Raw genomic sequence first — 25722 nt, 5'->3', positions numbered from 1 at the left:
TTTCATTTCTCCAGCTGACAGACAGTAGGCTATCTAAGCCCCAGTGAGAGGAGGGCGGAGTTCCTCTGGGGCAGACCATACTCGCTTCTTTTTGGCCATCTTAGTTCTGCATTCACATTTCAGCAGGGAGACATTTGACTGTTCTTCTTTCTCTTCCTCTCTCTAGGAATTCTGGGTGATGAACACTTCCATCCAGAGCACAATCATTCTTCTCATTGAGCAAATTGTGGTAGCTCTTGGGGGTGAATTTAAGCTATATCTGCCCCAACTGATCCCGCACATGCTGCGCGTCTTCATGCATGACAACAGCCCAGGCCGCATCGTCTCCATCAAGGTGAGCAGCCTGGGATCCTCCAGGGACATGTCCAGCTTCCTCAGAATCCTTGGAAGATCAACTGAGAAGTGAGATCGTCTTGTGTGACAAGTCAATGTTCACTCCATAAGACCAAATCAAGAACACTGACAACTGATGCTGCCCGTTGGCAGTTTACACCAAGTTTGCCATTCCCTCTTAATTATCCTTAAGTTCTGTCTCCTCTTAGGGTTGTTCTTGGTAAATATTTTATCCCAGACAAGTTTTCTCTATTTCTTATCAATTGAAATAAGCACAGAAGGCAAAGTGATATGAAAGCAAATAAAATTGGGAAGGGATCACCAAAAGAATATAGCTCAGAGTGGCTCAAGATGGCTTGGTAGAGTCCCCCAGAGCTCTGACTTAGCATCACACTGCCCCATCTTGTGCTTGGCTGCCTAACACCTGACTCTACTCGTTCTCTGCTGTGCTCTTACTCCCTCTTGCAGTTGTTGGCAGCAATCCAGCTATTTGGTGCCAACCTGGATGACTATCTGCATTTGTTGTTGCCTCCCATCGTGAAGCTGTTTGATGCCCCTGAAGTTCCACTGCCATCTCGAAAGTAAGCACCTGCCCTTGAGGACCAACAATCATTAAGCTTTTTTGGTGTTTTATAGAAAATGTCCTTTTCTTATGTTCCCAGGTATTCCTTCCTTCTTTCTTCCTTCCTTTCTTTCTTTCTTTCTTTCTTTCTTTCTTTCTTTCTTTCTTTCTTTCTTTCTTTCTTTCTTTCCTGCTTTCTTTTTTAATTTATATATGATAGCAGAATTCATTACAATTCTTATTACACATATAGAGCACAGTTTTTCATATCTCTGGTTGTATACGAAGTATATTCACACCAATTCGTGTTTTTATACATGTACTTTGGATAATAATGATCCTCACATTCCACCATCATTTATAACCCCATGCTCCCTCCCTTCTCCTTCAACAACTCTGCCCTATCTAGAGTTCGTCTATTCTATTCCTCCCATGCTCCCTCTCCCTACCCCGTTATGAATCAGCCTCCTTAAATCAGAGGAAACATTCGACATTTGGGTTTTTGGGATTGGCTAACTTAGCATTATCTTCTCTAACCCCATCCATTTACCTGCAAATGTCCAGGCCATCTTTCTTTCTTTCCCTTTTTTTCTTTTCAGACTTTCAACCTTCATTATTTTAGTCCAGAATTGTCCTAGATTTATGGAAGTCCTAATTGTCTCTGTCCCACTGCAGCATGTGTTGGATCCATGTCACTCATGTACCCCAGAAGCCCTTGTTTCCCATTTATTCAGTGCTGATTGTTAAGGGAGCTCAGGTACTTGTCTTCCTCTGGGTTGTGTGTAGCAATCCCCTGTATGCTCCCGATGCTGTAGGGCGGCATTGGAGACAGTGGACCGCCTGACGGAGTCCCTGGATTTCACTGACTATGCCTCCCGGATCATTCACCCGATTGTTCGTACACTGGACCAGAGCCCAGAGCTGCGTTCCACAGCCATGGACACGTTGTCTTCACTTGTTTTTCAGCTGGGGAAGAAGGTAAGACAGGAGTCCTGAACAAACAAGTGCTCTTCTTTCAAGAGAAAGACTTTGTCTGAGCTTCTCCATTTATTTAGTCTTGTAGGTCCTAAGCACCTTCAAAAAACAGAACTATTTGCTTTTTTGTTATTGTTCTTCATTTGTTCATCAAATATGTATTAAGCCACCTGTGTGGGCTAAGTGGCATTCTAGAAATAACATGATAAAACAAAGTCTTGCTCTCCTAATGCTCACATTCCAATGAAGCAAAGCAAGGAAACCCATTTTGTCTCATAAGAGTGATGGGTGAAAGCAGGGGAAATGCTGTTACTCAGTGTAGCTAGGGAGGATGTCTAGAGACCTAAATACAGTAATGGTCAGTCCCAGAGTCAGCAGCAGATGCCCAGGCTAATGCCTGCAAGAAGAGCTGGCAGCAAGCACAGCTGGAGAGCAGCATGACTTCAGGAGGGGACAGGAGGAAGGCTTGGATCTGAGGTCATAGAGATGAGGCAGGTGGGTAGGAAGACTAGAAACAGGTCCAAAATGTGGTCCATGCACAAGCAATATCAGCATCCACCTGCCAGGAAACTTTTTAGGTATGCAGAGTTTCAGCCTAACCCAGACCTGCTGAATCAAACTCCGACTGTGGTGCCCAGCAGTCTCTAGTTTCAAGCCTTCCTGGTGATGCTGCTGCCTACTAGCATGCAGACACTATTGTGGCCCATTGTAAGTGGCTTTTACTCTGAGCAAGACCAGAAGTCTTTGGGGGATTTTGAACACAGGAAAAATATGATTGACTTAATATTTTGAAATGATTACTCAATGTTGGGTGGAAAAATAGGCTATGGGGACAAGGGTAGAAACAGAAATCTGGGAAAAGCTATTTCAGGAAGCCAGATGGAAGACGAGGCTGTGGATTGGTGTAGTATAAAGGGTTCTGTAGAACACCCAGCAGAAATAGCTATCCTGTAATTGTGTAATATATTCTTTTCTTTCCACCCTCCAAAGTAATGTTTTTTGATTTCTTTCCACTCCTGTTATAGTACCAAATTTTCATTCCAATGGTGAACAAAGTTCTGGTGCGACACCGAATCAACCATCAGCGCTATGACGTGCTCATCTGCAGAATCGTCAAGGTGAACACACTTCCATTCTGCTTTGTCTTCCTCATTGGCATTCTTGTCCTCTTAGCTAATGAGCATGTCTAGCTTTTTAACTCTGAACCAGGATTGGCATACTTTCTTGGTAGACACGGTATCTATTGAGCTGCTCGGCTCCGCCACTGCAACCTGAAAGCAGCCATAAGCCACGTGAGCTGATTGCATTATGGAAAGACTTTACAGACACCAGACTTTTATTCTCTTACAATCTTCATGTATTATAAAGTATTAATTTTTTGTTTTTATTTTTTCAACCATTTGATACTGTGAAATCTCTTCATAGTTCTCAGGCTGTACAAAAACTGGGCAGGCTGTTTGCCACCTTTGCTCTAAACATGTCATCACCTTTTCCCGGCTCACAGTTGTTTTATTTTGCCAGTTGCATGGTTGCATGCCCATACTACTTTAGTGAGAGCTTGCTGGTGACCAGGAGTGACCAACAAAAAATGGTCTGTCTTGGGAAACTTGATCCACCTGCGGCTCACTTTGTCCATACATGCAACCTTTTACTGCTTGTTAAAACCCTGCCTCTTCCAGAATGTCTGATCTCCCAAGGTTTATGCTTGTTTTCTACACTGACAACCTCTAAAGGAATTGCAGGAATTTTTTGTAAATCTGTTTGCAGGGATACACCCTTGCAGATGAAGAGGAGGACCCTTTGATTTACCAGCATCGAATGCTGAGGAGTGGCCAAGGAGATGCGTTGGCTAGTGGACCAGTAGAAACAGGACCCATGAAGAAACTGCACGTCAGCACCATCAACCTTCAGAAGGCAGGTCCATTGCTTCCAGAGGACTTGTGAAAGACGGCTGTCTTTATCCCTCTAGTTCAAAGCTTTCAGCTCTTGCTCTCTGAAGTTTAAATCACCCAGGAACTAACCCAGCATTTTCCCAGTACTTAGGCTGTTTTGTCTTTATCCAGATATCAAGCTCATCATATTTTTTAATAGAGGAAAAGCGGAAAACCAAATATCCTTTTGTGCTCCCTTGAAACTTCAGCAGTAAAATCTTTTGCAAATAACACTCTTATTTTTTACATGAATAGAACAAAGCTGGTGAGTCCCATAATTAGCACTAAGACTGATGCAGGCTCTTTAAAGCAAAGCTTTGCTAACTTCTCAATTTCATTGGGCTTATCAGTTGTTGAAGATCTTGTTAAAATGCTTACTCTTGCCAAGTGTGGTAGCACACAGCTGTAATCCCAGCTACTCAGGAGGCTGAGGCAGGAGGATCACAATTTCAAGGCCAGCCTGGGCAACTTAGTGAGACCCTGTTTCAAAATAAAATCTGAAAATATGCTAGGGATATAACTCAATGGTAGAACACCTCAAAGTTCCAATATATATATTTTTTAATGCTTACATTGATGCAGATTGTCTGAAGTCAGGCCTGATACTCTGTAGTTCTAACAGGTTCTCAGGCAACATGGTGCTGCTTTGAGTAGTGAGATTTTATATTTTTGCAGGTTAAGTACTGACTTGTCTTTGCTGTCCAAAGCCAGGGTGTGGCCAGCTTTTCACCTGTGTGTCATTGGCTGTCCACTTGAAAGCAGGCAGTCTCATAGCATTTCTAGTGAATCTGAGCAGAGTAATCATAGTTACTTCACCAACTTTTAAATAAATACCCCATGTTGCTTATTTTCCACATTTTGCATTAGTCTTTAGTGCCTCTGGAGACTGCAGGCAGTTCCAGTTTATATTTTTAACGTGTTATTATTCTTCATTTATTAGAACCTGATACAACAGCTACTCTTCATGTGCACGCACAGAGAGAAATAAAAAACTGGGCAAGCCTATGTCCCAGCTGACTCATCCTCTTCTTTTGGCCAAGCCCAGAAAGATTGGAACACAGTCTTGTGTGCATGTGTGTGTGTGCTCACACCTAGCCTTGGAACATGGCAGGTGTTCTACTGATCTTGTGTCAGAGTCTACCCACACAATGTCAGGTGACCCCACTAGGAAATGCTTGCTAATTTAAGCTGAAAGTGGTCAAATATTGCTGGGTCAGAGGGATGCTGCTTTTCCCATGGGAATTTCCTAACTGCTAATTGAGACTTGCAGGTCATCAGTCACCTGGCATTCCCAGGCAATTTTTGAGGCCACCTGTTGACACCTCACATTCGAGGGGTGGGCAGGCAAGGAAGCCAGTTTACACATTTCCACACAGATGTTTTCAGCCTGCCTAAGTTCAGAATGTTGTTCCAGGTAGGTGTCCGCCTGCTTTAGGAAGCTTTGTTCTCTTTTAGCAGATTCCCCCAATATTCTGGCTCACTTTCAGGGAGTTGCTTCCCCACTCTCCTTTTTTTTTTTTTTTTTTTTAACATGAGGTCTTGCTGTTTTGTTGCTCAGGCTTGTCTTGAATACTTGAGCTCAAGATATCCTCCTAGCTAAGCCTCCCAGGTAGTTGGGACTATAGACATGTGCTTTCAGGAAGTATGGCTTTCTACCCAGGACTTGGAAAATAAGCATAAATCATGCCAGACAAATGAAAGATTGTAGTTTACTTCACCTGAGAGAATAGATCAAGTTCTAAAACCCTAAGCAGAATTCTCCACAGCTGATTATTGAATCCATTTCATCAAAAAGTAAATTGTGTTCCACATAACCCTCATGTAAAGATGATCAGAGATTGGAATAGTTATCTCTTTAACCAGCTTTCAAAATAACATTTGCCACCTTAGTTACTGTTCTGTTGTCTATGCTAATAGTGGTTTTACACAGTACAGAAAACAATACCATTTGTGTATATCTCAAGATGGGCTGTAGGATTTCCAGCAGCTCTGCTGTCATTTGATAGTCTATCTGGCCTCTCCTTCACAAGGAATAAGTTGGCATTGCCCATGATCATGGACCAGCACCCCAGAGGAGGCATGAGCATTGGGTGGGTGGCAAGAGGAACCTGGCTGGAGTTTACAGTTATTATAGAACCTGGAGAAGTCAGAGGCGCAGGGAGGAAAGGCCCACACGTGGGATTTGGCCTGTGTGATAGACGGTGCAGTCGCCCATTAAGTTTGATTTTTGAAGACCTGTTGGCTGCCATTTATCAAGTAGTAGCAACAGCAGTAATGAGAGCAGCAGTAGCAACAACTGACATTTGTTGACAGTTTTCCATGTGTCAGGTAATGTTGTGAGCATTTCATGTATTTAACCATTGACATTGAATTTTTACAATAACCCCCTGAGTTAGGTACTGTCATTACTGTCTCCGTTTTACAGATTATACTTTGAGGCATTGAGAGGTTAAATAATTTGCCCAATTTGTCAACTAGTAAATGGTGGAGCCAGGATTCCAGATCTGACCTGGACAATTCCAGAGACCACTCTCTTAACCACTGTATTAAGTCACCTTTGTTTCCCAAGGCCCAACCTCATGTCTTTAGAGAAAGAAATTCATACTACTTCCTTGTTTGGGTTCAACTTTTTAAGTGCTGTTTCACAGTACAGCTGCACACAGACCAATTTGTGGTTAAGCAACCCGAATCTGAGAACAGAAAAGGATTCAATGTTTCTGTGTCACCTAGCCGGTTTCAGAGGTCTTTGGTATCTAGTCTTACTTCTCCTTATTCAGGGATTCTCATTGTATGTTCAGTCAGTGTAATATTTTGGTTTGCCTCTTGTGATACTTTAGTTCAGTTTGTTTTGACAAAAATTACTAGTTTATGTGGCATCATCCATTGGTAAGTCTTGAGAAGAAGCAGATCTCCAGTTTATCCCATTGGTCAAGTTGTTGATGTTTGGTGGTGTAGCACATAGGGGTTCTTTCACTCCCTCGATGATTTACTGGTCCAGTTTACAGACTGCTGCACTAACTGACATGACTTCCCCAGTTAAGAGAGGATGGACATGTCTATTCTGCTGGAAAGGGCTTAGAAGAGGAAGGTAGGGCTTCTAGTTAGGGCCAGGGCAGTTCAGATGGATGTTATTTTGATAGTAGTTACCACTTTTGTTCATCTTTCCTGGCTTACCTCTGCATACGTTGTTCCTAAATAAGGAAGCCTGAGGCTCCACACAACATATGTGTTTTTCTCAGGGTGGTGCAACTGCTGAGTGGCAGGACCAGGATCCCAGCTGGGTATTTTTAACTGCAGAGAAATAGGCACTGTACCTAGCCAGCTGTGCCAAGCAAAGTTACAAATTCATTACATTGCAGAGTGCCCAGCTTCCTCCATGCGCCACTAGAGGCCATTAGGCTTGTTGAACACACCTGCGTATGACACTCCCTGTCCATTCTGCTTCCATAGAGCTCTCTGCTTTGGTGTCAGAGTGTAGCACAAGCTAGTTATAAAACAGGCCTTTTCTGTCATGTGGTGTATTCCAGAGGTTGCTGCTTTTGCTTTGTGCCTTTTAATTAAATATTACTCTTTTGTATTTGTGCTCTGGTGGAATTTCATCATGAGAGGTATAATTTTATAAATCAAAATAATAGAATAATTATCAAGTGAATGAGGGCTCTTTACAATGGGCCCTTGGAGACTGATGGTTTCTGTTGTCACCTTTGGGCTCACAGGCCTGGGGAGCTGCCAGGAGGGTCTCCAAAGATGACTGGCTGGAATGGCTGAGACGGCTGAGCCTGGAGTTGCTGAAGGACTCCTCCTCGCCCTCCCTGCGCTCGTGCTGGGCCCTGGCACAGGCCTACAACCCCATGGCCAGGTACAGTGGGTCCAGCTCTCCTCTGCCTGGGTTCCCATTGGGATAAAAGGATCAGCACAGAGAAAGTGACTTGGTTTTTATTACAAGTAATAATAAAAGGGATAGTATTTTTTTAACTTGGCTAATTGTGGAACAAAAAAGAAAAGGCAGTTGAACAAGTTCACATTACAGGAAAAGCATCAAGCTTAATCTTACTAATAAACCACAGATAAATTCCTTTTCTTGAACTTAATTACATTTAAAACTCCGAAAACAACTCTGTAATAGTTGAAAGTAACCTATCTCCATTACTAATGATATTCTAATTATTGATTGCTGCATTATAGTTATCACAAAACAGATGCAGAAATTGTGGATTCTGATCTAGATCAGGAAAGTTAGTTTATTTCTTATTTTATACGAGACTAATTGTAGTATGGGACTTCTTTTGAGTTTCAAATTTTGTTTGGTTGTTTTTGGGGGGAAGTAGGTGGGTACTGGAGATTGAACTTAGGGTCACTCAGTCACTGAGCCACATCCCCAGCTCTCTTTTGTATTTTATTTAGAGACAAGGTCTCACTGAGTTGCTTAGCACTTCATTGTTGCTGAAGCTGGCTTTAAACTTACAATCCTCCCGCCTCAGCCTCCTGAGCCGCTGGGATTACAGGCATGCGCCACTGCACCCAGCTAAAAAAAAAATTTTTTTTCATTGAATTCTAAAAGTATACCCACTGACCTTAACTCTTTTTGGTGCTGGGGACTGAACACAGGGCCTTCTGCATGCAAGGCAAGTACTCTACCAACTGAACTATTTCCCTAGCCCCTGACCTTAAATTTTTAATATGTAATAGCAAGTAGATACAAAGCCATCATCTCATAATGAAGCAAAAAGATTGCAGCTCAGTGGTAAGCATTTCCTTGGCATAAGGGAGACCCTGGGTTTGATCCTCAATCCTACAAAAAAAAAAAAAGGGTCATAAAAATATGTCAGGCACTGTGGTGCAGGCCTATAATCCTAGCAACTTCAGAGGTAAAGGCAGGAGGATCACAGGTTCAAAGCCAGCCTGGGTAACATAGGGAGATCCTGTCTCAAAAAACAAACAATAAAACAAGTCATTTATTTTGCTCATGAATCTGAAATTCAGGAGCACTTGAGACAGCATGTCTCAGCCCCACCTGGTGTCAGCAAAGTTGGTTTAACTGGGACTGGAAGGTCCACCTTCAGGATGTCCACTTGCATGTCTGGCATGCTGGGGCTCCTGACTGGGAACTCAGCTCTGGCAGAGGGCCTTAGGTCCTTTTCGTGTGGATCAGTAGTTCTGTGGGTCATGTGGGCTTTCCCACAGAAGATGTCTAGGCTCAAGAGTAAGTTCCTCAAGAGAATGAAGTTAAAGTGCATGTTGTTTCTACAACCTAGCCTTGAAAATCCCGTAGTGTCATTTCTGCCTCAAGGCAGTCACAAAGGTCAACACAGCCTCAAGGTATGGATACTTAGATACCATCTTTTGCTAGGGGAGTAGCAAGATTATAGAAAAGCAGAAGGAGTAGAAGATACTGCTGCAAACATCTTTGGAAAATAGAATTTTCTGGGAAAATGTCATTTCACTTTTTTTTTTAAATCTTTCTGGTCTTAGGGATTAAACCCAGGTCCTTACACATGCTAAAACATGTTCCACCCAAGTGCAGTGCTAAGACATGTTCCACCCATGTGCTGTGGGCCCAGCATCCCAGAAGGATTTTTAACACTGGACCTGCTATGCAGGTGCATAGATGTGTATGTCTGTGCCCAGATTCCTGTGAAGCTCTACTACTATTAGCAAAAATCCTGACATTAGTATAGCATACTTCTGATCTTTGATACTCAGTTTACTGAGCAAGTCTTGTCTCCACCCAGAACTTTAATGATGTACAGGGGAAATACTTTAAATAGCAAATCTTGAAACAGCTATGAAAGATTTGGTTTATTAAAAATTCTTTTTGGGGGGCTGGGTTTGTGGCTCAGCAGTAGAGTGCTCACCTAGCATGCACGAGGCACTGGGTTCGATCCTCAGCACCACATAAATGTAAAATAAAGATATTGTGTCCTCCTAAAACTTAAAAAATATTTATTTTTTAAAAAATAAAATATAGGGGCTGGGGATGTGGCTCAAGCGGTAGCGCACTCGTCTGGCATGTGTGCGGCCCAGGTTTGATCCTCAGCACCACAGACAAACAAAGATGTTGTGTTCGCCAATAACTAAAAAATAAATATTAAAATTCTCTCTTTCTCTTTAAAAAAAATAAAAAATTTAAAAAAATATATAATATAAAAAAAGGACTAGGGAATTATGTATAACCACAAAAGTGGGAACCTAATAGACTGAGTTATACTTTATGTATGTGTAGTCTGTCAAAATAATTCTATTATGTATAACTAAAAATTAAAAAATTTTAAATTAAAAAAAGGGGTGAGGCAGGGATGTGGCTCAGTGGTTAAGCACAGCTGGGTTAATCCCTGGTATTAAAAAAGAAAAAAATATCCCAAGAATCATTTGAGAATATTGTTTTCTAAATGTGTAATGTTACTTGTGTTAGGAGTCTGCTTCTGTTCTTCCCTTCCGGTGAAAGAGGAAGGGTACAGAAACTGCCAAGGAACATGCCTGTGAAGACAGGCTTTTCCATCCCACCTTCCCATGTATCCCATTTGTCACAGTATCTTTACCTGCACTGTAGGACAGAGCAGTCACTAGTTATGTGTGGTTATTTTAGTTTAATTACAATTAAGTAAAATTTTAAATTTTGTTTTCCAGTTACTCATACCTCAGTTTATCCTCTTAGCACCTAACAGCTGCCTGCTGCCGTGTCGTTCAGGGAAGATTTCAGCCATTTCAGCAAGTTCTGTCAGACAGCACTGGTCCACATGACCAGGTCAACAGTACCAGAAGCAGATTGTGACTTTGTGGCACTAGGCAGAGGAACGGGAAGGGTTTCCAGCTTCCTTCTGTACTCCCCTGTACTTTCAGGGATCTCTTCAACGCTGCATTTGTGTCCTGCTGGTCTGAACTGAATGAAGACCAGCAAGATGAGCTCATCAGAAGCATTGAACTGGCCCTCACCTCTCAAGACATCGCTGAAGTCACACAAACCCTCTTAAACTTGGCTGAATTCATGGAGCACAGTGACAAGGTGAGACTCTTCCCCGTTGTCCAGTGGAGACTGACCAGGGAGCCAGCTGCTGGGAGGAGAGATGCTTCCACACAGACCATTCTTGTTTGTGCCCATCTGCCATTTTCCTATGCTGTGGGATTTTGCTCTCCTTTAGGGCCCCCTGCCACTGAGAGATGACAATGGCATTGTTCTTCTGGGTGAGAGAGCTGCCAAGTGCCGAGCATATGCCAAAGCACTGCACTATAAAGAACTGGAGTTCCAGAAAGGTCCCACCCCCGCCATACTCGAGTCTCTCATCAGGTAGGCTATAATGACCTCTCTGCTCCCCTTGCTCTCTGGAGTCACTGGGTGGCATCTGTTGTGTGGCCAGCACATTTAAGTGACGTGTGCTTGCAGATAGCTCTCCCTGGTAGTCTCGTCATAATTGTCATCTGTTGACTCTTCCCACCTGAGTTCCCGTCCTTTTCCAGCCTGTTGTTTCTCCATGTGGTGGGTTAGTCCAGAAGCAATCCATGACTGCAGCAGCCTAGGAAAGATAGGTTTGATGTCTGGGTTAGATTGCGTTCTCTGGGCAGGATTAGAATGTACTGGCTCCTGGGCTTCAAAAGCCAGCCACAGGAGGTTTTGGCCACTGAATCTGGCGCCTGGGTCTTCTTGGGAATCCTGTGAGTATAAAAGGCAGAGCAGAGTCTGAGATCTGATGGTCTTTTCCCCTAATTTGATTAATTTTCTCCTCTCATATGATGGTTTTGAGTCTTCTGGGCATAGAAATAAAGAGGTTGTTGAATAAATTTTCTGCTGTTATGAAATTGTTAAGAGTCTGAAACATTAGCTTCAATTCCTAGAGAACCATTCACTTCCCTTAATGATTATCAAAGAATATCAACTCTGGATCTAATTATCTTCATGGAAGTACTCACATGGTTCTTTATTTTGCTGCAGGTAATTTAGGGAAAATCATTGGCTAATCATTTTGTCCACTGACTGAAGGACTTGGCCAAGCATGGGCCTAGTCCATTGAACGGGTAGTCGAGGAGCCGAGTTCTCCACTAGTTTTGTCTTGAACAGATGCTGCAAAGTGTTGCTTTCAACACCCTACCTTACTCATGACCAGAAAGTAGAGGTGGAATTGCAGAACTTAGAGACAGTCATAAACAGGCCACCAGGAGGCATGCTTCAGTGTCAGATTAGGCACAGTAGTAAACGAAGATCTGCATCTCTTCCTCCCATCTCTAGCTCATGCAATCGCATGTGAGAACTGATAGAAAATATGGTAACTGGGTTTGTTAACTTCAGCGTCATAACTAATGATTCGTATTAATATTCAGACTGACCCTTTTCTAACTGAGACCCACCTGAAACCTCCTTATCCTCCCTTGGTTTTTCCCCATATTTGAGGCTGAGAAGCAGTATTAAAGTTAATACAGATTAAACGTCCTCAGTAAGATCATTTAGCTTTTCAAGCTGATGTAATTTAAAATAAATCCTCAAGATTCATTATAAATTAAATTGATCTTGGGGCATTTTAACCACTGAACCACATCCCCAGCTTTTTTTTTTTTTTTTTCATTTTATTTAGAGACAGGCTCTCACTGAGTTGCTTAGAGCCTCACTGAATTGCTGAGTCTGGCTTTGAACTTGAGATCCTCCTGCCTCAGCCTCCCAAGCCGCTGGGATTTTAGGCATGCGCCAGAATACCAGGCCTTGACTATTTTTTAATCTCTATTTTGAGGGAAAGCCAGTTTTCCCATCCCCTCAGGCCAGTTCAGCTGATTCAGCACAGCTCCAAGTCCTGCCTCCCTTCAGCTGGTCTCCCATTCTCCCCAGTACCTTTCTGTTTTGTCTCCATTTGCATGCAGCTTTTGTCAAGACACTGTAAAACTGCCTTTCCCAAGTGCAGTTGTGATTGCACACTGTTGTGATTGTTGCTTCATCTTTACTGGAGAAGACTTTGAGGAGCGATGTTAGGCAAAGCTCCTTTCAGGGAAGCTGCCCATACTACCCCAGTACTCTTCAACTGCTGAATTCCTGCTAGAGAACTTAGAGCCACCCCCAATATATTTCAGACTTCACACATATTTAGGGAATAATAGTTAATTGCCCTTCCCCACTGCTCTATTTTTCCTACCCTATATTCCTTTCATCAGTGTATTCATTCTTTTAGAGTTTGTTGTAATACCTATATTTGAATCATCTGCCTAAATTTCTATTTGAAACAGGTAACCCTAAACAAAAACATCTTTGTATAGCTGTTTCTTAGTTTTTGTACTTGTTTTGAAAAATTGTGCTTTGCTGGCGATATAGATATAGTTCTTTTGCGTTGGTTCAGTATACCTGTTGATCAATTTACCTATTTGCTCCAGGACAAATTAAATCCCACATGCAGTCCCCAAGCCAGACTAACACTGAGAACTATAAACTACTTCCACGTCCTTAAAGCTCACATACATCAGTAAGTATAATTGCTTCTTAGGGGAGCAGTGGATTGAGGGGGTCTTGAATTGTTGGAAAATACATACTCGTAACTATGGGGCTCTTCTTGGCTTAGCCAGAGCATGAGGTGGGGTCTGCTGGCTGCCTTTCTTCTTTGTCCTACATAGAATAGAGTACTAACTGCCCAGCTCCTGATGAGTAAGCATCTTTTTAAAAATATTCCTGATTGAGACATCTGCAAAATTAAAACTCAAAAAAACAGGCCGGTGCTCATGATGAGGACGTGCCTTTGGTTGACGTGCCCTGCCTTCTGCACAGTGCTGTTCTGTGTGCCTCCTCCCCACATACCTTCAAGGACCTGCTCAGAACAACAGTGCTTTCCCTTCAGAGGCAACATGGAGCTTGCTTTTGACTCCTGGTGGTTCTCTTCCTTCTTAGGTAAGGGACAGTGTTAGGTTGAACCCTCAGTATCACCTGCAGCAGAACAGGTGCTGAGAAAAGGAGGTGCTGTTGGCATCTGCACTACTGGGGAAGCAGCAGGAGGCGTTCTGTGCAGATCTGACCACTGCTCACCCTTTCCCTCTGCCGCTTTCTTTGTGATCACAGTTTCTCAGAAGGATGAAGGAGACCACAGAAGTTGACTTAGGTTACAAGCCTCAGAGGTTTTTTTAGTTGTGGAGTATATAGATGATGAGGAAGGCAATTACTAGCGCCTCCTACCATGAGTATCTTGCTCTCTCTACTCCTTTAAACCTCTTCTTTTTCTTAAGCATATGGTCTTTAGCAACCCAAGATTCTCCTGCATGCCTGAGAAAGTTTCTATTTTAATGTCTGTCTCATGGGAAGCCCTACTCCAGTGTAGTTCTTCTCTGCTCATTTTATTTGTTTGGAAATCCCCAAGGTTCTGGTTTCTAGGATGAATTAGGCCCCCAACAATCAAAGGACTATAGGTATAAGAAAAAATATTGAGGGCTGGGGATGTGGCTCAAGCAGTAGCGCGCTCGCCTGGCATGCGTGTGGTCCAGGTTCGATCCTCAGCACCACATACAAACAAAGATGTTGTGTCTGCCGAAAACTAAAAAATAAATATTAAAAAATTCCCTCTCTCTCTCTCTCTCTCTCTCTCTCTCTCTCTCAAAAAAAAAATGTGACACTTTTTAAAAAAAAAATATTGAATAAGAGACATGGCGTAGCTTATCCTGACTGACTGGCTCAGGAGGACAATTCTTTTGAGAAAGGAAAAACGACTTCCCAAAGGTTAACATTACTTGATACCTCTTAAGGTTAAAAATAATTTTCCTTTCTGTATTTTTAATTAGGAGTGTTTGTTTGCAAAATATTTTGAAGCTGATTAGAAGTGGTGTCTTCTGTGCAGGTTAGTCAGTTGCTGCCCTTTGTGTCCCTTGCCTTTTCTGTTTTGGCTTCCTCCTGCTCCTCCCTAGTTTCCCTGAATTCTGAAACAAACTCAGAGTCTCTTTCTCAGTGCTCCCTCTTTGGTATGCACACGTGTTGTAGTAAGGGATTGAACCCAGAACCTGGTGCACGCTGGGTAAGTGCTCTGCTACCAAACTTCATTCCCGGTCCCCCTTTTCCTTTCTTTCTTTTTTTTCCCCCCAGTTTTTTTTTTTTTTTTTGGCGGGGGGGGGGGGCGCAAGGTCTTGTTTAATTGCCCACGCTATCCTCAAACGTGCAATTCTCCTTCCTCAGCTTCACAAGTAGATCGGATTACATGCATGCGCCACCATGCCCAGCACTCTCAGGTTTTTAAGTTGAACTTTTTACCATATTCTAAGTGGTAGTAATAATGATTTTAAAAGAAAATACTCAAGTTTTAAGAGTGTTTATTTGTAGAAGGAAAAGATACCTCGAATGCTTAAAACAAAAACTCAACATTTTGTTTTACCAAAGCAAGGTGCTTATATACAGCATGAATTGTTGGCCATAGCGCCATCTACCTTCATTTTCAGCCATTTCTTATAGACAAGATAAAAAAGGGAAGCTCTTGGAGCCCATTTCTTATGGAATTAATAAAAATAGACTTATCTGAATTGACTATGAATGTTTTGAGGCGGTTTTGTGCAAGCGTCCATGAGGGTCTATACTCTTCTCATGCTGGTGATCCCTGTCATGCAGACCCCATGTCCTCCCTTTCAGTGGTGCCTGACACAGGTAAGCAGTAAGGTACCCAGAGTCTGATCATGAGGCACAGGGTCTTGAGTTTTCTCCCAGCAGGTCCACCCTGGGGCACTCATCACTAGCCTAACAGTTTTTGTATTTTTAAAAAGTGTGTAGACTTCTGAAGGTAATTTTATTGCATTTTAAAATAGAAATTCTTCTCCTCCAGTACCTACTCTTGCTCCTTCCTGTAATACTCAAGGCCTCCTTTGAGAATCAAATAATACAGTTCTTTTCAGCAAAGGGATTTGGTTTTTGCATTCACAGGAATTATGCCTTAGAGAAAATGGAAACGTGAGCTCATGATTACTTTTTCCCATAGGTAAGTTTCTGGCAGGGATCAGGGCAGAGTGAGCCCACACAGTCTCCCCCTGAGGAGGATGTGGCAGGACCCATTGCTTTTAAACCCTTCATCCCATGTACTGTAACATCCATGTAATTTCATCAGGTGCACGTGCCTGCTTCAGCAGCACATGAACCAAAATTCTGCTGTCCACCTCTAAGAGCCTTTGTCTCACCTGGGAATTACAGGCCACTCCCTCCCCTGCCCTTTGATACCCTCTTCCTGCTGGCTCTGCCCTTCCTTCCCAGTCTTTGCTTGCGTCTTTCTGCAGTCCGGCTCCACAGCAGCTTCCTTTCAGGGTTTGAAGCCCTCCGGGCGGATTTTCATCTCCACCCGTTTGAGGGAGTAGTTGGCCCCATGCCAGCCATACCAGGTGATGCCATCCAAGTGCTCCTTGTGCTCCCCCAGGCGGTAGTAAACCCCATTGAGGTTGGAGTCCGTGCAGCAGTTGTACCAGTATCCACCTGGCACAAGAAACAGATGGGGCTGGTCAGCTGGGTGTGCCTTCCCCTTGAGGTGGACAGGGCGGAGCAGAAGGGACTCCAGAGCCCAAGCTCCAGCTGCACAGCTGCAACATCTGCAGGTGGGTTATCCTTCCCACCCGCCCCCCTCACCTTTGCGGAGCAGGGCACACTTGTCCAAGCAGTTGTCATTGTCCTTGTCCTTGGTGCTGAATGCTGTGTTGTTGTGGTAGAGGAGTGCATCGTTGCCCACGTTGCCACTGTAGTTCCCCAGGAAGAGGCGGTAGCTGTTGAGTTCATTGCTCAGAACAAAATGGCTGTACTCCGCATAGCGCAGGTTGCCCTCCCAGTCCTGTGGGGAAAATCAGAGCCTTAGGGGACTGCAGAGTGCTGCTGTCATACCCTCCCTGTACTGCTCCTCTCGCTCCAGCCCTACAGCCAAACATCTTTTTCTAGATGTGAATCTAGCAAGACCTGTCACTTGCTTCCTCCTGCTTAGCACACTAGCTGGGAATCAGCAAGCGAGGTGCTGGTCTGACTACTCTCTGGATTCACCGTAGGCCTTGACAAAAGGTTTCATGTTCCTGGTTGAAGGGATAGATGTGTACTTTTGCTGAATCCCACTCAGATGTAATAAGAGCAACACGAGGATGTGGTGATGCTTTAAGGCCTTCTAGAGGACCACCAACCAGTATCTCTAAGGACCTCATGCCCCGGGCCTGAGCAGAGACAATGGTGTTTTGCCCAGCCAACAGCTTTGCTCTGTCGTAGCCTGTGTCAGCTTTGTCCTGTGCTACTCACAGGCCTGGTTTGCTGAGAAAGGGGGAAAAATTTTTCTTCTTCAACTGAACTACACCCTGCAGAAAACTGTCTTAGTGAATGTTTGATCTCAACTGAACAGACAAGGAGTCATGCACAGTAGTGTTAAAGGTCCTGGACCAGCTCCAGGGCCCCAGGCCTGGAGTTCACCTCCATCTCCACACGGAGCCGTGTTGGCTGTCTGGTGAGCCGGTGGATATTTTCATTCCCCAGCCAGAAGTCCCCACGGATGCTGCCAAAACCCTGCTTGTACTGCTTCCAGTCCTGGTAGAAGGAGACAAGGCCACTCTTTCGTCTCTGAATGATGGTCCAACCCCCACCTGAAGTCTTCATGTCACAGAACACCTGGAACAAAAAGGATGTTCAAGGGTAACCAATGACTTATTCATTAGAAGCTAATCAGAAAGTGCAGACTGCCCACCTTCTTTCCTGTCCCTACAGAGCTAGCAATGAATGTACTCCCATGGTCATACTGGCTCCCTGTGTTAGCGGTGCTGTCCCCAGTGTTGGGAAGCTGGAACTGGGTGGTAGTTTGCTTAGAAAGAATTGTCCAAATCAAGGATGGGGGTGAGTGTGTGTACAGCTTATAATATGTCCCCTTCATGTTCTTTCTCCTTCCAAAAAGTAACTGCTTTAGGACATGCAGAGATTTGAACTAGTATTTGGTGGCTATAAAAATTATGTTAGAAGGTTTGGTGTTTGGCCAATGATGATTTGAAGGGGCCAGGGACGGACCCAGAAGGTGAGCTTTGCATAGCTCTCTGGTGGTTTGTATGTCTGCTTCTCTGAGGCTCCCTTTCAATGGACCATGACCATCCCTGTTGTCTCTGTGCCTTTAATGTTGGAGAACAGTGTGCTGCAATGATCTCACCTCCATCTCAGGGCTGCCCAGGAAGTCATTGGGAGGAAGCTTGTATACCCCAGAGATGTGGTAGTTCTTCTGGTAGAGGGAGGAACAGTCGTAGATGGCATCTGCAAACAGAGCACACGTGGGCTAAGCAAAGGCTCGACAGCATGGCAGGCAGGGCTGCCTGTCACGTGAAACCGAGCAGTTAAAGACAGAGGCTTTGTTTCTACCACAGGATGCCCACAGGTGTCAATGCCCAGGCAGTATCTGGATTTGGAGAGCTGGCATCAGGAGATTAAGAGGGAACGTGTTTTGACCTCACTGGTGGGGTAGAGGGTGGGAAAGCCCTTCACCAGGATCACGTCACCAGGTCAAATAGATGGTTTCAGGTTGTCTGAAGTAAATTATTTATCCTGCTGTAGTTTAGGCTATGAAGTTTAGGAATGGTGCCATGTGTGAAGGCATGTGCCCGATGCCCCTGTGAGTAGCTCCAGGCTCTTGGACTATCACCTCTATGATATGAGAAGTCAGCAGTGTCTCAGAGGGTCTGCTTCCATGGTGCTCCTGTGTTTGTTTTTAGTGTTTCTCAGAGGTAGTGGCTGCTGCCAGCTGAGATCCTGCTCAAGGGAGGTAGATATCATAACTCATCCCTCCCACCTAATAATGCTAGATCCTCAAAGGAAAGCCAACCCCGAGGAATGTCTTGAGGCCTTCCCCTGAAAGTTTTGTTAAAAAGAAGGAAATGAGATTTTCTTTTCCCTCTGGGGTTGATTTAAATGCTTGCTGGCTGCCCTTGGGTCTGTGGCCTTGCACCAGGCTCTCTCCTGTTCTAATATCAAAGAGCATCAGGAAGAAAAAGCCTTTCTGGTAGGATTCAGAGAGAAAAGCGCAAAGAGCTTTCATTGTCTAGGATATCTTGAGAATTGTTTTCTCCGGCTGGGATCTTAGAGAGAGCACAAGGTAACACTGATGGCCACACTGCCACCATGAGAGCTGTCTGAAGTGCCTCAGTTTCCTCCCAGAGCACCCTGCCATCACCCTCAGAGTTCTGCATTTCCTGTTGCTAGTCAAAGTCTGAACTTGCTACTCGTTCCAGGGGCTGCCGACTTCTGGAGTATGGTAGTGGCTCAGCACCTGGTGCCAGACAAGAAAAAGGAAGGACTGGTGTCCTGGGCAAGACCAGTGGGAGGCTGGGCAGTCGGGCCACAGTTCAATTCCAGGAGTCTTCTTACTGGGTGGTAAGAGTTTCTGGTTCGGAGAAGCAGAAAGCGGCTCCATCAGACTCCTGTCCAGCCTGACCTTCCACACATCAGTTTCTTTTCTCAGATCAAATCAGGACTCACTTGTCTGCAAAATGGCTGAGAATCCTTTTTAATCCCAAGCCAGAGGTCAGGAATTCCATGCTAAGGAAGTGATTAGTACATGTGGGTTTAGATAACAGGATTTTCAAGCTTAAATTCATGTTTAAAACTTTTCCATCATTTAAACCAAGGGTAACCAATGACTTACTCATTAGAAGCTAATCATGTCTCTGTTCTCAATTTGGATTATAATATAACCAATAGTTTTTATATTAGTTAAAATTACATTGTCTATAGGATGTGTTCCTTTCAACTAATATTTCCCTAGTAATTTCAGAAAACCAAATGTATCTCTTAAATAGTAAATTCATGATGGCCCATATGTGCCAAGCTAAGCAGCAACTGAAAGTTGTTTTGCAAAATAAAACATTAAATGTGCCTTATTTTTAGCCATTAAAATCCATATTCAACATTGCACTTACTTATGTCATATGATATTTGGGAGAATTTTGAGACCATGGAGGGAAATGGAAACATCAGAATTGAGGAGCCTGTCCCTTCTGAGCACAAAGGGCTTCTTCACAGGCCAGGTGGAGTCTCTACACTGAGTTCTACGTCAATGAGAGGAGTGGGTTTGCAGAAAGAGGACACACAATTCCATTAGTGTCCATTCCTGCTAAATCTTAAGGACACCAGAGAACTGGTTTTGACAAAACTTTACATCCAGAGCAACAGATGTTCCTGCTTCCTTGGGATTTGGGTGTAGTCAACAGCTCTTGAGAAGGAAGTGGCATAGCTATCCCAATCAGAAAGATGACAACCCTTCTTCTAAGACTTGCTGTGTCACTTTGGGCAAACCATGGAATCGCCCAATACTCCAAGGTGAGAATTCATGCATTCATAATATGCTGAATTGAGAGATTCAGAGACCTGGGAAGGCACTGGGTACATTTTTAGAACAGCAGAAACCAAAAGAGCTGCTTCATAAATCTTTCCTCAAGGGAAAGTATATCCCAAAAGAGCCCCAGGAATTGCCCTGATGAGCAGTTTGTCTAGAAGCACTGCTGTGGACCAGGATCCCCTCTGAGGGAAGGTGTGAGCTCCTTACCTGCTGAGGTCTGGGTGACAGTCTGTGCCGCCTGGAGCTGCATGATGTCGATCTGGCTGTTCATCTCAGAGAACTTGCTCTCGGCATCTGTGAGCCTTGACTCCATGCGCTTACTGGTGCTCTCCAGCTCCATCACCTGCATGACCACACTGACCCAGTCACTCTCCTGCTTCTTGCCTAGTTCGCTCAGCATACTGCTTAGGTTGGCGACCTGGGCCTTGAGCTCCTTCACCTCCTTACAGCAGGAGGCCGCTTTGAGCTCTGCTGGCATCTTATGTTTAGGGGGCTTCTGCGGCTGTACTGGGTGGCTGGCAAAGGCCACAATGAAAATGCAGAGCCAGGTCCCAGCTGCAAGAGTCTTGCTCAGCATCTTTCGTGGGCCTGGTAAAGAAGGCTTTGCCTTTGGGGAACTTTGGACTGGCCCAGAGGAGGCCTGAGGAGCTGCTCACACCTTATACGCTCACTCTGGATGGCCTCACACTTCGTTGTCCCCTTTCTTTCCTTGCCCTCCCGTAGCCTTTGTCAAAGCTTGAGTTTCTGAAAGTGGAGTGTACTGGACACCAGTGGCTTGCCTTCCCAAGCGTGAATGCTCCACCAAGTCAGCATCTTAAATATTGTTTGTGCCTGCACCTCCACCCCCACGGTGGCCCTGCACAGTGCCATAACCCCTCCCACCTCATCTGGGAGGGTCAGGTGCCTGTCCGGTGAAGTCAGCGCAAACTTAGGCCAGAGGAAAGGAGGAGGGAGACTGGGCGAGTCTGTCTTTCCTTGCCTGCAGTCTCTGGGCTGAGACGGAGGACTGTGAATTTGTGTGTTTCCAGTTTTGCCTGTTAGATTATGCCCCTGCCAGCCACTGGCTCTGCTCTGTCAGCAGGCAGGCAGGGTCAGAGGGATTTCCAAATTCCGTTCTAAAGGTTATGTAACCATGGGGTGAGGCGAGGTAGGAGAGAGAATTGGGAATGAAACTCCACTCACCCAGGGAGCCTGTTACTATAATCCAAGCTGTTTACATGAGCTTCTAATGTAGTTCAGCATCCTGCGGAGTATGCTGTCAACTAGGCTGGATGGCCCTTTTTCTGATCATCATTCAGTGTTCTCCACAATCCTTATTCAACCTGGCTTTAGCACTGTCTCAGGTTTTAAAATCTCCAACTCAGAAAGATCTAGAAATAGGAGGACAGAGTAAATCTCTTAAGAAGCAAGAAAGACTTTGTAGTTTGCATCCATGGGGTGTGCAGTTAGTTGTCTTTCTCTTTCAACAAAGAACAGGCCAGTTAATACTGGCTTCTCACGCTTGACAGTTTTGTAAGGAGGTGTTAGAAGATCACAGCAGCAATGAAGACTCAGCCGTGCCAGGTGTGGTTCTGGATTGGTCACCTACGCTGTCAGTCTCCAGGCAGAGCAGAACAGGCCTCCCCTCGGCCCATGGTTCAAAACTTGGAACATGTATCAAAGAATAGAGAAAATACTCCCCATCACTAAGTTCTTATCAAAAACCTCATTTCTCTTTTTTTATGCAGTAGTGTTTGTAATTTGAAATTAATTTTCTGTCGATATATGGAAAACATGTAATTTTTCATACACTATATTTGAAGGACACTGCTCTTTTGAAGACAAATGTAAAATCTTGAAATTTTAACAGACATTCTTAAAAAGAAGCTTTTGACTGAAACTACATACAGATGTCCTTAGGACAGTGGCTGTCTTTGGAACAAACAGTTGCAGAGCAAGCCACTGAGGCAGTTGCTTGACAGCTAATACTCAGCATGGGTCCTCCCCACTCCAGCCTGAGGCCCCAGCTCTTCTCTGCCTGCCATGATCCCCGGAGCTCTTTTCCAGTCAGGGCTTCCAGCTCCCTGGAGAGAGATTCCTGTTTGGACAGCTGGAGTAACCAAACAACTCTTTGTTTCTAAATTGAAAAGTAGTAGGGAGGGGCTCAAGTAGACCTCACATTCCTCATCTTTTTTATCCCCTTGTTGCTAGCACCCTACAGCAAGCTTGTCATCATTCTGCTCCAAGAAGTTCAGAGTCGGCACTATTTGTGGTCCCTGATTCCTTTTGCAAAGGTCTAGCCTAGCTGGTCATGACAGCCTTCATTAGCTCTGTGGAGTTCATTTCACTAAGGAGAAGTCTGCCCTGTTGATTAGCATTCTGCAAGGTCTGCTAAGGTGGAGGTCTTGGAGGCACTCGCCTGGCCATCAGATGACACTGTACAACCGCACACCTCAGAAGTACCATGTACCATGCAATCATATGCAGCGTCTCACACAGCCCTCCCACCTGTGACTGCTCTGCCGCAGCACAGTGGAAAAAGCGTGAAGGACCCAGGAGCTCCAAATTCCAGGCAGCTTTTGTTTATTCTTCCCAGTTGCTGCTTCACTCATCCAAACTGGAAAATTTAGGAATTAGTTTTTATATCTGAGCAGAAAATGAATCATTCATTCATATTAGTAACCCATGTAGCAATTCTTTTTAGGAGAGGGTTCATAAACTTGGGTCAGAAAGCATCTAGCTCTTAGCATGAATGTCTGTCCTCTTGACATTTGTCTTCTGGAAACTTATTTCTAATGTTAGGCATAACTTGGACACAGATACTTTTCTTATTCAAAGATTGTTTTAAATTACCTAAGCTGCACAAATGTCAATAAATTCCTCCAAACTTTGAAAAAAATAATTAAGGGTATTTCTCATGCCCAAATATTATCTAATTTCCTAAACATACACAACCCTGTGATGTCCTGGATTCTGAATTTCTAAAAGAAGGACAAGTCCGCCCTTGTCCTGAGCACAGCTGAATCCATAGAGGGAAGCTGTAGACCTGGGGGACTACAGTGGTTTCCCTTCTCGGTGAGGCTGTCTTCATCCTATTGTCTACCTTTCATCTAGCACAGTAACCATGAAAATGGGAATTAACTTACCCCAATGATTCAAATGTATGAATTGCCAAGATCATTGTAATGTCATGTGTAGCTAATAAAAAAAAATCTATAGCCTAATACTAGGCACATGTTTGCAGTTCAAAATTAATAATAATAATAATAATAATAATAATAATAATAATAAATGTAACTATTATTACTGAAAAGAAAAAGAAAATGAGAATTAACTGAGAAAATGTGAGAAATGTGGGCTGGATACCATATAGTTTTTCTCATTTCACTGATGGTGAGAGAGAGCTAACTTGCTGCTCCTAGGGAGGATGTTTATGAAAATAAAGCTTGGTTTCTTCATAAAAAGAGCCAGTGAGCTTCCCCCCAGACTGGAGGTTCTCGAAGACTTCAGATCTGAGCTGCACTGCCCCAGGCTGGCCAAGGACTGGAAGCAGGGGAGCAGCCCGACAGTTGTGGAGAGATCGGGGCCTCCAGGTGGGTTCCTTCCAACCATTTGAAGAGTCTAGTCTCAGTTGCTGGAGGAGGCCCCAGTGGGGAAAGTGCTCCTCCTTTCTGGTATACCCTGCCTCTGCTTGCTGCTAAACATCACTTTCAATACTGGAAAGAGAGGAAAGCTGTGTCCCTAGTACCCAGGTCTCAGTATGAAATGAGTCTGTCTCAGAGGGGGCTGTCTCACTGTTGATTTAGTACCAATATCTTTGTGTGTATGTGTGGTGCTAGGGATTGAACCCTATAGCCCTATGCATGCGAGGCAAGCACTCTACCAACTGAGCCATCTCCCTAGCCCCCAACATTTTTTAATAGCCACAGCCTGCTAATAAGCCAGCTTTTAACAACAACAATGATCACAGCCTGCCAAACCATACATAGCCATTGACTGGCTTTTCTGTCACTCACTCAGTCCTTCTTTGTCTCAGTTGGGTGCTTGAGTCCATCAGAGAAGGTGTACCCGTAGATGCGTCTTCCCTAAACCTTCTTTTTTTTTTTTTTTTTTTTTTTTAAGAGAGAGTGAGAGAGGGGGACAGAGAGAGAGAGAGAGAATTTTAACATTTATTTATTTTTTCTTAGTTCTCGGCGGACACAACATCTTTGTTGGTATGTGGTGCTGCTGAGGATCGAACCCGGGCCGCACGCATGCCAGGCGAGCGCGCTATGGCTTGAGCCACATCCCCAGCCCCCCCTAAACCTTCTAATGCACTATCTCTACCAAAGAATATGCCCTGGACCTACTGAAAGTCATTGTTCTTACTGGGAGTATAATTATAGCTCTGGTAGAACACATGCTTAGCATGCACAAGGTTCTGGATTCAAAGCCCAGCACCAGAAACAAAATCATTTTTCTCAGGACTCCTCTTAGGGGAAAAAAAAAAAATCAAATCTGTTAACCAACATTCAGGCAGCAGAGCACAATGATGGTGCACACACCCCAGCCCCCATCAGCCCCTTCCAACACCCAGTTGTCTCGTAGTCTAGGAAAGTCTTGGAAAGACAGGTAGCGAACTCCAGGACAATGTGATGTGGGAATAAAGCACAGTGGGGAAGGAGTGCCCAACCCAGGTGGCCCTGGAGGGCCTCCCAAGCACATGTACCCAGAAAAAGCATACTAAAGGAGAGGAGAAAGTGGCTAGGAATGGGGAGGACATCCGAGCACAGGGCAGCTGTGTGAAAGGCCGTGCTTGGGGGGGGGAGGGGGGAGGTAAGGCTGTGCACGTGGCCTGAGAGTCCAGAAGCGAGACGGGTTCAGCAGAGTTAAAGCAGAAGATGGGGAAAGCAGCCAGCCTCGGGGACCCCATGTGTCCAGGTGAAGAGTGTGACTCTCCCTCTCAAAACAGGGGCTGTGGAAGGAATCCAAGCAGCTTTGGCCTTTTATCTCTTTGTTTTCCAGAGTCTTACCAGGAAAGCAGCCTTTTGTGATTGCCAAATAAGATTTTTAACTGGAAATCAGTAACTTAGAGCACTCAGTTTTTTTTAAGCATCTTTTATAACTTGATTTATTTTTTATGTGGTGCTGAGGGTCAAACCTAGTGCCTCACGTGTGCTAGGCAAGCTCACTACCACTGAGCCACCACCCCAGCCCACTGAATGTTTTTAATTGTATACCTTCATGCTAAATGCCTTGGCTGTTGTGTTCAGGAGTCAGACATGAAGAGCTTAAGTAGTTATTTCTAGAATTAGACCAATTTGACCTCTGTTCCCTTCCTAACACTTGATAGCTCCTTATGACCATGGGAAAATTACTTCTCAGTTTTCCAATCCCTGAAATAGAGATAAAAATCAGAACTACCTCACCAGGGGGTAGGGCTGGGGCTCAGGCTGAGGTTCAGGCTCAGTAGTGGAGCTCTTACCTTGCATGTATGAGGCTCTGGGCTTGATCCCAAAAAAACCTTGAAAACAAGAAATCAAAGAACCCCAGATACCTCACCTCATTGGGGTTTTTGTGAGGATTAGACTAAATAAATCAAAAGGTTAGGAAGGGCTAAGACAATTTTGGGTTTGGCGGTTTTAAACAGTTTTTATTTTTTAATTAACATTTTATCAAGAATACAATTAACTACAGT

General features: G+C 44.2%; 2 protein-coding genes across 2 annotated transcripts in view; one reads left to right on the top strand and one right to left on the bottom strand.

The window, feature by feature from the left end:
- Mtor (mechanistic target of rapamycin kinase) overlaps positions 1–25722 on the top strand; it is a 123897-nt gene that overhangs the window by 36656 nt on the left and 61519 nt on the right. The window contains exons 21-28 of the mRNA XM_005317451.5: positions 167–334; positions 802–914; positions 1711–1873; positions 2896–2988; positions 3638–3784; positions 7518–7660; positions 10642–10804; positions 10941–11086. Of these exons, the coding sequence (XP_005317508.1) occupies positions 167–334; positions 802–914; positions 1711–1873; positions 2896–2988; positions 3638–3784; positions 7518–7660; positions 10642–10804; positions 10941–11086 (1136 nt within the window). The remainder of the gene's footprint in view (positions 1–166; positions 335–801; positions 915–1710; positions 1874–2895; positions 2989–3637; positions 3785–7517; positions 7661–10641; positions 10805–10940; positions 11087–25722) is intronic.
- Angptl7 (angiopoietin like 7) lies at positions 15044–20924 on the bottom strand. The gene is made up of 5 exons (XM_005317450.5): positions 20274–20924; positions 17889–17989; positions 17168–17362; positions 16352–16550; positions 15044–16201 (listed from the first exon to the last, which is right to left on the bottom strand). The coding sequence occupies exons 1-5, from the start codon at positions 20641–20643 to the stop codon at positions 16032–16034; spliced, it is 1035 nt and encodes a 344-aa protein (XP_005317507.1). The 5' UTR covers positions 20644–20924; the 3' UTR covers positions 15044–16031.

Source organism: Ictidomys tridecemlineatus, chromosome 11 (genome assembly GCF_052094955.1).
Source record: "Ictidomys tridecemlineatus isolate mIctTri1 chromosome 11, mIctTri1.hap1, whole genome shotgun sequence".
In the NCBI taxonomy this organism is placed as follows: Eukaryota; Metazoa; Chordata; class Mammalia; order Rodentia; family Sciuridae; genus Ictidomys; species Ictidomys tridecemlineatus.
The sequence above is the reverse complement of the archived record's forward strand: the minus strand, read 5'-3'. Positions and strand labels throughout refer to the sequence as shown.